Source organism: Acomys russatus, chromosome 8 (genome assembly GCF_903995435.1).
Source record: "Acomys russatus chromosome 8, mAcoRus1.1, whole genome shotgun sequence".
In the NCBI taxonomy this organism is placed as follows: domain Eukaryota; kingdom Metazoa; phylum Chordata; class Mammalia; order Rodentia; family Muridae; genus Acomys; species Acomys russatus.
Window position 1 is genome coordinate 31,925,664 of NC_067144.1, and position 12,657 is coordinate 31,938,320.

At 37.9% G+C, this 12,657-nt stretch overlaps 1 protein-coding gene across 1 annotated transcript in view; it reads left to right on the forward strand.

Moving 5' to 3' along the window:
- Positions 1-12,657, forward strand: part of Myh15 (myosin heavy chain 15) — a 118,308-nt gene that overhangs the window by 9,836 nt on the left and 95,815 nt on the right. The window contains exons 7-9 of the mRNA XM_051150353.1: positions 2,326-2,418; positions 5,371-5,434; positions 5,526-5,621. Coding sequence (XP_051006310.1) covers positions 2,326-2,418; positions 5,371-5,434; positions 5,526-5,621 — 253 coding nt within the window. The remainder of the gene's footprint in view (positions 1-2,325; positions 2,419-5,370; positions 5,435-5,525; positions 5,622-12,657) is intronic.

Here is a 12,657-nt window from a genome sequence, read left to right on the forward strand (position 1 = left end):
GGGAGCATTTACTCTGGCATACCCTTTAAGGAGATATACATTCCAGCGTGATGCGGAAGTGATGGGGTAGGAGACTGGCTGGTAACACTGTATTATTGTAGCCACACTCCGGATGCAGGAATTCAACAGGAAGTAAAACTGACCTGAGACTACAAAACATTAAAACTGGCTAACAATGGCTCAGGTTGATTAGGAAAGCTCCATATCCTGAAGGAAGCTGACTATCACCAGCTTGGGATCAAGTTTTCAATCACATAAGCCTATGGGGACATTTTCAGAGCATTATAAATCAAACTGAAAGCATATGTTACAGAATTTTAGATTAGCTTCAAAGAACTGACTGCATTTCATTTGGTTTGTTCCTCTGATCAATATGCCTTCAGGATTCAAACCTTTTTATACCAAGGCATCACAACCTTCAATGTCCTCTTCTGATATTTTTAAATCTCTTTAGCTACAATGCTGTGTTATATTCCCACATATATACACCAACGGCTTCCTTTATCCTCAACACCCTCAACACCCTTATCAGATCCCAAGTGTCCATTTGAAATGCCTTCTACTTTAATCATACAACATTTTCCTCCTTTATTAACTTTTCAACCTTGGTCTCTTTTTTATTCTTGAGACAGAGCTTCTCTTGCGTAGCCTTATCTGGTCTAGACTTGCTTTGTAGACTAAGCTGGCCTTGAAATCACAGAGATACGCCTGCCTCTGCCTTCCAAGCGCTGGGATCACAGGCGTGTGTTACCGCACCCTGCTAACCTTGGTCTCTTAATTTAATTTCTTGTTTCTAGGATGAGATACCCTGCCTAAAGGAGAAAGGATTTATTTGGCTCATAATTTTTTGTTACAGTCATTTTAAGGAAGTCAAGTTGGCAGGCACTTAAACTAGCTCATCACATGACATCCATAGTGAAGAAAACAATGAATTACTATATGCGTGTGAGTGTTCTGCCCACTCCCGCCTTCCCATGCAGTCCAGGCTCCAGCCCATGAAATAGTGCTGCTCACGTGCAGTGTGGGTCTTCCTACCTCAGTAACCAGCTTGAGACAAACCAAACTACTCCACACACTCACTCATTTAGACTCCCTTTCCAGGTCATTCTGGGTTGTACCAGAATAACAATTGAAATCAACCATATGCTTGGTAGTTTTAAATTCAGCTTTAGCTGAAAAGTGGATTTTTATAATAATTTGGAAATAATTACCCCAAGTAAAGTAAAGTTAGGTAATATGGGATGGTTCTCAGAACCATTTGTTACTGGAGTGATCCACCATGTCATCTGTTCATGTCTGACACTGTCACTTTGTACTATCAATTCAGTGAAAGAGTTCTGCTTCTTTGGCTGTGACAAGTAAGAAATAAGCCAAAATACAGACCCACTTTGCTCAAAATTTATTTAAACTTCAAAAGGTTTCCTTTCCAATCACCTCATTCCTGAATTTGCTTGATATCTGTAAGTATTCTTCAACTCTGTTTTTCCCTACACAAAATTTTGTTTCAGTGGGCATCTTTGTTTTGATGTTGTTTGGTGTGTTTTAATTGGTTTAATCTTGACATTGAGTTTTATGATGTTATATAACTTAACATAGCATAGCACAGCACAGCACAGCACAACATAACAACGTAACACAACATGCTCAGGAGGTCTATGGAATCCTTGCTTCTACAGCCTTTTATAATTCTTTGGAAGACACTAGACACACATTATTCAGAGGGAAATAGTATTTATACTTAAACCTTGCATATTTTTGAACACTATATACTATATAATTAATCCCATGAAGTGGGTCTTTGAGGATGAATTTGTAAAACAATGCAGCTCTGAATTGATGTGGAAATAGCTGGTTTTTTTCAGGGTCAATCTGTGTAGACAGCCATATGCAAAATTCAAATTGAAGATCAGTACCATTACTAGCCACTTCTTGGTGCAAACCTCTGGATTACCTGCAAATAATAGTGTAAAGAAAATATTAGTTAATAATGCCAAAAACTGATATATTAACCTAAGACAAAATTCTTATTTATTGTTTTGTTTGTTAATAAACATTTTCTTTATTCACATGGACTCAAACAGAAACATTACAAATTAATTCCTGCCTAAATACTGTCTTAGGAGAACATATGTGAAACTGCTATCTTTCATCTTTTCATTTTTTCCAAATCTCAGTTCCAAAAATAGTGTTTTATCACCTTGTTTGGAAACTACAGGTCATGAGTTATTACAGCAGTGATGGGATAGATCTGTGTTTGGAGAGATTTCTTCAGTGTGGAATTCCAGTAAACTTTAACCATCTATGCTTCTCTTCCATGCTTTCTAGAGGATTTTAGATGATCAAGTTGTACAAATGAATCCTATCTTGGAAGCATTTGGAAATGCCAAAACTCTGAGAAATGACAACTCTTCTCGTTTTGTAAGTGACATGATAACATCTCAGAACCTATAACTTTTAGGCTAATATAAAATCCATGCCTGAGCACATTGGTAACAGAATTCTAGAACAAGGTTTTTGATTGAATTCTACCATATTGTTACATTACTCAAAAAGGTTTTACCAGCTAGAGCTGAGACAATTAATGCTGTCCATGGCTATGTATCTTTTAGTTGGAAGAATACATCCAGGAGGTATGTAATTATCTTAACTGATACTTCTTTACCCTTGTAGTAGAGAAGCTCTTCTAGCAAATTATCATGATGACTCACATACTCATACAATTCAGAGGTTTGAAATGGTGTCTCTTTAACTTCTTGTATACTGAAGTTAGTTTAGTAGCCATTTCCTGTTTCTCTTAATTATTCTTTCTGCTCTTGTTTGTGGACTTCTTCTGGTTGCATATTTACAGGGTTGGTTTTTTTTTTTTTGAAAATAGAACAAAGTGTTCCAATGTGTTAAATATATACATTTTTATTTTAAAACCCAGTCTCATCCAAGAATGAGTGGCAGGGACTCATTGTATAAGTTAAGGAAAACTGAAGAAAGCTTCATGTTTGAATATCTGAACATACTTAAATAATAACCTAGGATAATTACCTAGTTTCTGACCAAAGCCTACTAATGCAAAATTTCTGTTTATTTATTTGCATATGCTTTGCATATTAAACGATTGCTATTTTAAAGATTTGTAAAATATTGATGCATATTTTATGAAATATGAAAGATGAGAATATAGAATAAAGAAAAGAAAAACATTTAAAGAAAAAAGTAAGGGCTGGAGATATAGCTAAATGGTAGGCACTTGCCTGGCTTGTGTGAGATCCCAAGATGGAGAGAATGAGGTAGAGACAGAGAAAGGGGTAGTATAAGAAACAAAATAAAATAAAATAAAAGAATAGGAAGGGCAGGGAAAGGAAGGAAAACAAGGAAAGAACAAGAAACAGAGAGGTGAAGAATAGAGAAAACAAAGATAAGGTTGGAAGGAGAGTCAAGAAGAAGCAAAAAAAAAAAAAAAAAAAAAAAAAAGAAAGAAAGAAAGAAAGAAAGAAATGTTATGCTAACAGGAAGGAAAAAAGATAAAGGGACATCCAATAAAAACGAAGAAATCCAGATAGGTTTTGATAATTAATACTAGGTACAAATGCCATCCATATTGACTTTCCACATATGTGTGTGCATATAGGCGTGTGTGTGATTGTCTGTGTAGCTGTCATTGTGCTTTGTTTTATAGTGCGCTAGCCCAGGCCCCATGTTGTAGTACCTCCCTGGCATAGAAGACCTCAGCCATCCTTCCATTTTTTACTTCAACATCCTCATGTCATAAATGTGGATGCCACTGTGTCTGGCGTTCTGTCACAGATACTGTCAGCCCTAGGCAGACTTTGTGCCTTCCTGGATTCTTCTTTTAGATTTTAATTCGGAAAGAACAAAGTGTAAAATCCTGTTGCTTAAATTAAGGTGTATTTTGAGACATAATCAGACATAAACCCTTCAGTTTCCTGAGCACATGTGAAATGAGCCCCTAGCCTTTTATTGTCTCTCAGTCTTGGCTTACATTCCCTTTTTTCTTACTTCCTAAACTACAGCAAAGGCAACTTTTCTTTTGATACCAAAATACTCCAAGTGGTCCTTTGCTAGAACTCTTGAAGTAGCCATGTATCTTCTAAAACATTTCATAAGGATGAGGGCCATTTATTTCTATAAGTTGTATTTAATTCCTTGGGCATTTCCTAGATGATGGCAGACAGTCAATGATTACTGAATGAGTTAATGAGCATGTCAAGCAGATACTACATCCCTCCTTTTCAAATAAGAGCACCGAGGATCTCAGAGATTGTACAGTGCACATAAAAACATGCAAGTAGAATGTCCTCGTTTCTACCACAGACAGAATTCTGTCAGAAAAGGGCAAGCTTGGATGCAGGCAGAGTCGACGGCCAAATTCTGCCAAGACAGGGCAAGCAAGTCCTCAATGGTTCCTGCCTCACAAATATGTCTGTCAGATATTTGGGCCAGAAGGCTGAAGATGATGCTCCAACATTATAGAGAGTTTTGGGTGACTGCTCAGGTGCAAATTGTCTCTGTCATCTTCTCATTAGGAAAGCTATTAACCTGCACTCCCTGTATACTCAGGTGATCAATTTTATTCCTTCTGAAGTCTCGGATGGAGTTGAAGACTAAATAGTTTAGTTTTACAATTAAGCTTAGTTTTTTAGAGGTTAAAATGTTTTTAGATCTAGATAGATGTTATAAGTTGATAATGATGAGATATGATAGATATAGATTTATATTCAGAGTTTTAGACTCACCAAGATAGGAAAGATGTTTTCTTCAAGGCTGCCAAATACAAAGAGCCAAAACACTAAGAATGTAGCATTTATATAATTCCTGATTGTTTCATGGTTCTTCTTGCTGTAGGTAGTTTATTGTATATATGTGTAATAATATAAATGTATATGTAAAAAATAAAAAAAAATTAAAAAACCAAACAAATAAAAACATGCAGGCAGAAACTGACAGATGTGTCACTAGCAGTTTTGCTAATCAATGTAGCTTCCTCTCAACCTTCCTAACACTGCAATCCTTTTATATAGTTCCTCATGTTGTGGTGACCCCCATCCATAAATCTATTTTTATTGCTACTTGATAGCAGTAATTTTGCTACTGTTGAGAGCTGTAATGTAAATACCTAATATGCAGAATATCTGGTATGCAACCTCTGTGAAAGGTTACTCAACTCCCAAAGGGGCAGTACACACATGTTGAGAACCACTGTTCTAGATATTATTTGATCTGTCTCATCTCAAAACCATCGTGCAATTTATTTTTCAATATTTGGAGTATGTGCTCATTTGAGAATTGTGAACATAACAAGGTCATTGCAACTGTTCAGCAAGTTTATATGGGATACTGTGTTCTGTTTCTACCTAGGGAAAACTTATTAGGATGCATTTTGGTGCAAGAGGCACACTGTCATCTGCAGATATTCAGATCTGTAAGTAACCATTGCGCTACCTGGTTGCTTTTCTTCTAAGATTTGTAAGAATATTACAGTATGAACCTTTACCCATTTTTTATCTTCCTAGATTTTCTCGAAAAATCTCGAGTGGTTTATCAGCAGCCTGAAGAGAGGAACTTCCATATCTTTTACCAAATTCTATCTGGAAAACAAGAACTTCAGGGTGAGTGTTAGGCTGGAGTCCATGTTTATTCTTCAAAAGGACAAAAAGATTCTCCAAGGGATGAAAAGAACTGTCCTAGTAATTCTCTTAGGAGTTTTATACCAAGGCTTATTTACCCTATATCAGGAAATATGATCACATATTTATATAACTAGTGAGGGTAGCATAAATGGCAACATTGTTTTTAATTTGGTATCAAAAGTAAGACAAGAATTTGCAGTAAATAAAATGACTTGCAAAATTAAGTGTGTGTATGTGTGTGTGTGTATGTGTGTGTGTGTGTGTGGAGAGAGAGGGAGAGAGAGAGAGAGAGAGAGAGAGAGAGAGAGAGAGAGAGAGAGAGAGAGAGAGAGAGAGAGAGAGAGAGATTAGATAACTCAAGACCTTTAATATTTAGACCTATATTGATGTCATAGATAAGAGGACAGAAGAGAGAGACACTGTTATGGACAATGGGAATTTTATAAAGAACGGGCATGTGTCTTTGAATATACAGACCACATATGAGAACCAGATAAAGTCAAGATTCAAGTGTGTTTTCTAAAGGAGAAAGCATATATATATATAAGTCAGGAGAGGGCAGACAAAGAGCAGGAGTGGCGTAAACATTGACTGGGTTAGACGATCTGCTTAGAGGAACATAGAAAATTATTGTGGTAGTTTCCAGACATATGGAGGTGAGTGAGTGTGTGCATGGGTGTGTTTGGTGCTGTAGAGGGTGGACAGGATAATAGCAGGGCACTGATTTTGTTGAGGTCAGTGTGTAGAATGACTTAGCCTAGCAAAAGTTATGGTATATGTTGAATGATTTTGCCTAGTGTTATGGAGGCAATGATAAGACAGTTATTCAAGATAGTGTCTATGGGAAGTGGAGAATGAATTCATGTAAGATGAGTCTTGACTATAAAACTATGAAGCAAGTTTCAAACATTCAGTTCACTAATATTTATTGTATGACTGCTAGGCAGCAGACAGTGCTATTTAAGCATAAGGGCTAAAGTGAACATACAGTTCCTTGCATTCTTTATCTTACATTTGTAGAGTGAAAGATGGGCATCCATCAATATACGAAGACATACATAATCTCAGATTATTAGTAGTTCTGAAAGCAAAACAAAGAATGAGATTTGGTGCATCTGTAGTTGATTGGCTAGGTTTTAGATGAAATAACCAAGCAATTTATCTCTGGGAAGACACTGTTTCTACAGATACCTAAATAAGGGAGCTTTCCAGGAACCACATTCTGAGAGGACGAAAGGTGAGTGCAAAGTCCCTGAAGACTGAGTGTATTTTGGTTTCTATGAAACCAAGAGGGTTGGCATAAGAGTGGAATGGCTGATATAAGGGGAAGTTGGCAAGGCTCAGATCGTGTCATATTTATAATTCATTCTATAAAGAGTTTAAATGCTATTTTAATGCTATGGGAAATCATTGTAAGGGAAGGATAACAAGCTGATTTTGTTGCATTTGAGGAAAACAGCTTACATATAGCCCAAACAAAGCCAGAATGTGTGTGTGCGTGTATGTGCATGTGTGTCTGTGTATGTGTGTGTATGCATGTGCTATATGTGTGTGTTATTGAAGATTAAATATGGGGACTCATGTGTTCTAGGCAAGAGCTCTCCTACTGTCTTCCATTCCCAACTTTAGGGGACATTATGTTCTATCCTGTGACAGGCATCTGACATGTAGTGTCTAATATAAAAAGCACTTGCAGCCTCACATGTTTTAGAGTCATTTTTTATTACAAATAAGCAGAAGCATCAGAAGTCTTTGAACTGCTCTGAAAAACTCATGCTGATTCTGAATTCAATTATTTTACCCAGTCTTTGGGGCCACTCAGATAGACAAGTGAGCAATAGTTGACATCTGGTGGTCCACACTGGTCATTGCCAATCTCCTTGGTTTTGGCCCCCACTATTATTAAGAGCCATTTTTTAAAAAGTGATCCTTGCTACCATCTGTGCAAAACATGCATTTCAGGGCATCCTGAGGATTGATGTAAGAGTGAGCATTCAATAGCTCTCCTAAATTATGAGCATTTACTTGCATTACAGAAAATTAAGCATCAAAATTCACAGCAGAGGTGGAAACAGCCTGCAAATGAGGTGGTATATTAGTTCTGGGTGTTGCTAATCTAACTTCTACATATCATGGATGCTCTTCTCCCCTGCTCCCAGTTAAAGTGTGCTGTTTTATCAGAAGAGTCTAATCAAGTTCTAGTAGGTTACCAAGAAGAATGGAAAAACCTTGTTTCATTTGGGGGGGGGGGGCAAGGGTTCCCTGACCAACAACTCCTAAGGCTATATCCTACCCTGGCCCTTGGTTTCTGCTTAATAATCCCTGGCATTGGAAAATAGTGCTGTCCAGCCATGGAAGGAATCTCTCTTCGAAGATGTTTTTAAAAGTTATAAACTATGTTTTTAAATTTGGTTATGTGATAATAGGCTTCTATGTTTTCTCATAGCTCCTTTGTTTAGGTTAACCATTTCCATTCTCTTTCCTTACTTCTCTCATAATATTTCTGCTTTCTACCTCCCTGTATACTCCCTGCCTTCTTTTATATTGTCTGTATTTTATTATCACCCTGCTGCAGGCTACCTCCCCAGGGTCTCTTTCTATTTTTCTGGGTTTTTTTTTTTCACACTTTAATTTGAGCATACAAAGTTAGCCATCCAAAGCTAGGATTCACATATGAGGGCGAACACGCAATATTTGTTTTCCTGTGCCTGTGTTACCTCACTGTATATACCTTTCCCAGTTCTATCCATTTACTTGCCAATTTCATTTATAATTAGTGCTGAACAAAATACCATTTGTGTGTGCATATAACATTAACATTGTGTATAAATGCATATAACACTAATATAGCGGCAATGAACACAGATGAGTCAGTAGCTCTGCAATACGCTATAGAGTCCTTTGGTATATGCTCAGCTGCAATAAGGCTGAGTCATGTGGCAGTTTTGTCTTTACCCTTCTGAGAATCTCCATACCGAATTTCATAGTGTGTATTGGTTTGCACTCCCACCAGCAGTGAATAAGGGTTCCCTTTCTCCCACATACTCACCATCATATGCTGCCATTCATTTCCTGATTATGTAGTTAGTCATTCTGACCATAGTAAGATAAATTGTCAAAGTGGTTTTAATTTGCACTTCACTGATGTCTGAGGGTGTTGAGCACACTTTAAAATGCTCTTAGGTCCTCCTATTCCCCAACTCTTCCATAAGACTCCTTTGCTCCACCCCAAAGTTTGCCTGTGTGTCTCAGCATCTGTTTGGAACCCACTGCTGTGTGGAGTCTTTCAGAGGACCTCTATGGTAGGCTCCCTTCCTATTTCTTCTCTTCAACTGCTTCACGGTCTATTCTGTTTGTCCTTCTGAATAAGAATTAAGCACTCGCCCTAGGGTCCTCCTTGTTATTTAGTTTCTTTAGGTCTGGCCAGGCCTCAGAGGAAGAGGATGCAGACAGACCAGGTGAGACTTAATAAGGTGAGGTCAGATGTGAGGGGAGGAGGACTCCCCTTTTGGAGGACTAGGGAAGGCAGGGAGTAAGAGAGGGAGGAAGTATGAAGGAGGGAGGTGAAAGGGAGGGGCCTACAATCAGGATGTAAAGTGAACAAATTAAAAAAAATTAAAAAGTGCTCTTAGGATTTTCTGAATTTCTTTAGTGTCTTTTGTGGTGGATCCTGACCAACCTCTAATTCTACTTATTTAGGTCTTTTCTTTCCTTTTTTTTTTTTTTTTTTAAGTTATTTCAGCTAGAAATTCACCAATCCTGCCTACCTTTTAAAAGAACCAATTCTTCATTTCATTGATTTTTAAAAATATTTTTATTTAATTGTTTCAATTTTATTAACTTGTGTCCTGGATTAGATTATCTCCTCATCTACTATTTTTGAGTTTTATTGCTTGTTGCTTTACAGAACTCTTGAGGTGTATCTCTAAGTTATTTATTTGTGATTTTGTACCTTTTAATGATTATTTTTGTAATAGTATGCACTTAGAGCTATAAATTTCCTGGCTAAGATTGGTTCTTTGTAGTCAAGTGGTTTTGATATATTGTATTTTCATTTTAATTTAATTCTAACATTGAAAATGTTTTTTTCCTTGATTTCTTGAATGACCCATATATCATTCGGCACTGTTTTCTTTAATCCTCATGAGTTTGTGCATTTTCTGGAGTTTTTGGTATTGATTTCAAGTTTTATTCCATTGCAGTCACTAAAAAAATATAGATTTATTTAAATTCTCTTCAATTTGTTAAGATTTTATTTGTGTTCAAAGATGTTTTCTGATGAGCCCTGATGAGCTGCCAAGAAAAAAGAGTGTATATTCTGTAGTGATAGGGTAGGATATTCTGTAAACATCTATTAGTTTTATTTGGTCTATAGTGTCATTTAATGCTGATGCTTATTCATTTTTGTTTTGATGACCTGTCTATTGGCAAAAGTAGAGTACTAAAGTAATTTACTATTACTGTGTTAGAGTTAATCTGTTGATTAACGCCTGCTAGTGTGGGTTTTTGTTTTTGTTTTATTTTTTATGAAATTGAGTGCACTTGAGTTTGATGTATATAGGTTTAGAATTACAATGTCTTCTTGATGGATTGTTCCCTTGTCAGAACTAAGTGATCTTCTTTTTAAAAATTGATTAATTTATGTAATCACTTTACATCCGGATAGTAGCCCACTCCCTCCACTTCTCCCGGTACTAGTGTCCTTGCCTCTTCCTCCATCCACCTCCTCTATTCCTCAGAAAAGGGGACCTCCCCGACCCCACCCTAGCTCATCAAGTCACATTAAGACTCTTCTCCTGTGGCCTGTGCGAAGCAGCCTGGCCAGGGAGAGTGATTAAAAAAAAAAAAAAAAAAAAAAAAAAAAAAAAAACCAAAAAGCCGACGTCAGAGTCTGTATCAGAGACAGCCCCTTCTCTGCTTACTAGAGGAGCCAATGAAGCCTGAACTGCCCATCAGCTACATCTGTGTAGGGGCCTGGGTCCAGGACATTCATGGTCCTTGATTGGTGCTTCAGTCTCAGCAGGTCCCTCAGGGCCCTGTTCATTGGCTCTGTTGGTCTTGCTGTGGAGCTGCTGTCTCCTCCAGGTCCTTTTATCCCCCCCTCCACTTTTTCACAAGACTCCCTACACATCTCCCAATGTTTGACTATGAGTCTCAGCATCCATTTTGTCATCACAGAGTCAACTTTATGGATTCCAATTCAGCCGAGCAGTTGTTTGGTGGCCAAGCAGATGTTGGGCTCCCAGCACTTAGATTTGGCCAGGCTCTGCCATCTTGAGCCCATGCCCTGTATTCATATTGTCTAGCTGGTCTCCTCAGGGGGACCAGTAGAACCGTGGATGGAGTTTGGGATGCTGATCCCGGGTACACAGGCGTTGTCCTTGGAGAAGCAGGAGGAATCCCAGGTCTGATTGTTGGAGCTCAGAGCTCCTGGAACTGGGGACCTGCTCTCCATATAGACACAATGCCCTGGGTGCCATGAGTCTGGGAATTGTTTGACTCCTTGAGCTGGAAGAAAGCTGCAGGGGGCCTGGAACTGCATGTGCACAGCTTCTGGGATGTCCCCTCCCATCCAGGAAACACTGAAGTCAGTGTTTTGGCGTCAGCCATTAGGTTACTCACCATAACCATAGTCTCTGGTCTTCTGCCACTCAGATATAGTACACCATGGCTACCACCATCTTCTCTATCTTGTTTTCAAGCACTGACACTTTATCTTTTGTCATCTATTCTGTTAATGATGCTTCTATTGAATTTTTTGTTTGTTTTTTTAGACTTACTGATATTTTTATTGCCAGCTTCACTTCACTTTGGGTTTTCTTCAGTATCTTTCATATTTCTAACTCTTTTCTATTAAATCCTAGTAAAGGGAGGTGGGATTTTCGGCACCTTCGGGAAGAAAAAGGAGAGTACCCTACATGGTGTCCCAGTCTATGCTAGTTTAGGGGGAAACAGGCAGAATGGTGAATGATCTAGTTCTTAGGAAGGAAAAGCCTTGCCAGGCAGCAACTTCAGAGCTGGGTCCCGAGAAAGTCTGGGGCTGGGCAGCCTAGGAAGCATGAAAAGGAGGGTTCTGCCTGGCACAGCAGCCTGTGGATTCAGTGAGAGGCAGGCTGTCTGCTGGGTGGCTTAAGGAGTGAAGGGGAAATGCCACCCAGAGGCATAAAGTGCTAGGAAAGCTTGCTGGAAAGTTGGGAGTTTAGTGGCCTAAGAAGGAAGCTGGCTTGCTCTGAGCTATTCTATAAAAACAAATTTAAAAATAAAGCTTTCTACAATAAAGTTATACAAAACTTTTATTTTTAAATTTTTATAACCTACCTTAATGAGGCCTGGAGAGATGGCTTAGCTGTAAGAGGCTAGGCTTATAACAAAGGTAGCTTGGAAGGAGAATTATGGACCTACAGTTTGAAATACACAATTGATATTGTGTATATATATACACACACACAATATCATATTCATATATATATATATATATATATATATATATATATATATATATATATATATATATATATATATATATATGAACCCATTACCACAAGCACCACAGGCATCCACTGAAAAATTTCCCCAGGGTCTTTTACAATTTTCCATTCCTTCTTCTTTTCATTGTTGGAACCTTTCTATGCCCATCCATATGTAAACATAATAATTAGGTTGCATTTTCTATAATTTTATAAGGCACGACCATCGTCCTGCACATGCTCTTTTGGTTTGGCTGAGCATGTTGGGCTTCTTTAACGTTTTAATTAATTCTTGACAAATAATAACTTAGTCTATGGATAAACAACAGTTTCACTAACACATTCAGCATTCGGCCACCAAAGCTGCTATTAGCATTCCTGTAAGCCACTTTCTTTGTCTCTGAGATTTATATTTCCACAAACCAAATATTCACTTCGATGGGTAATAAACAGAAAGGTAAGGCCAGATTTAAACCAACCAAACAACAACAAAAAACCACCACTGAGATCAAACAGGCAGCATTCTGCCAAGTCAGTGGATCTGTTGA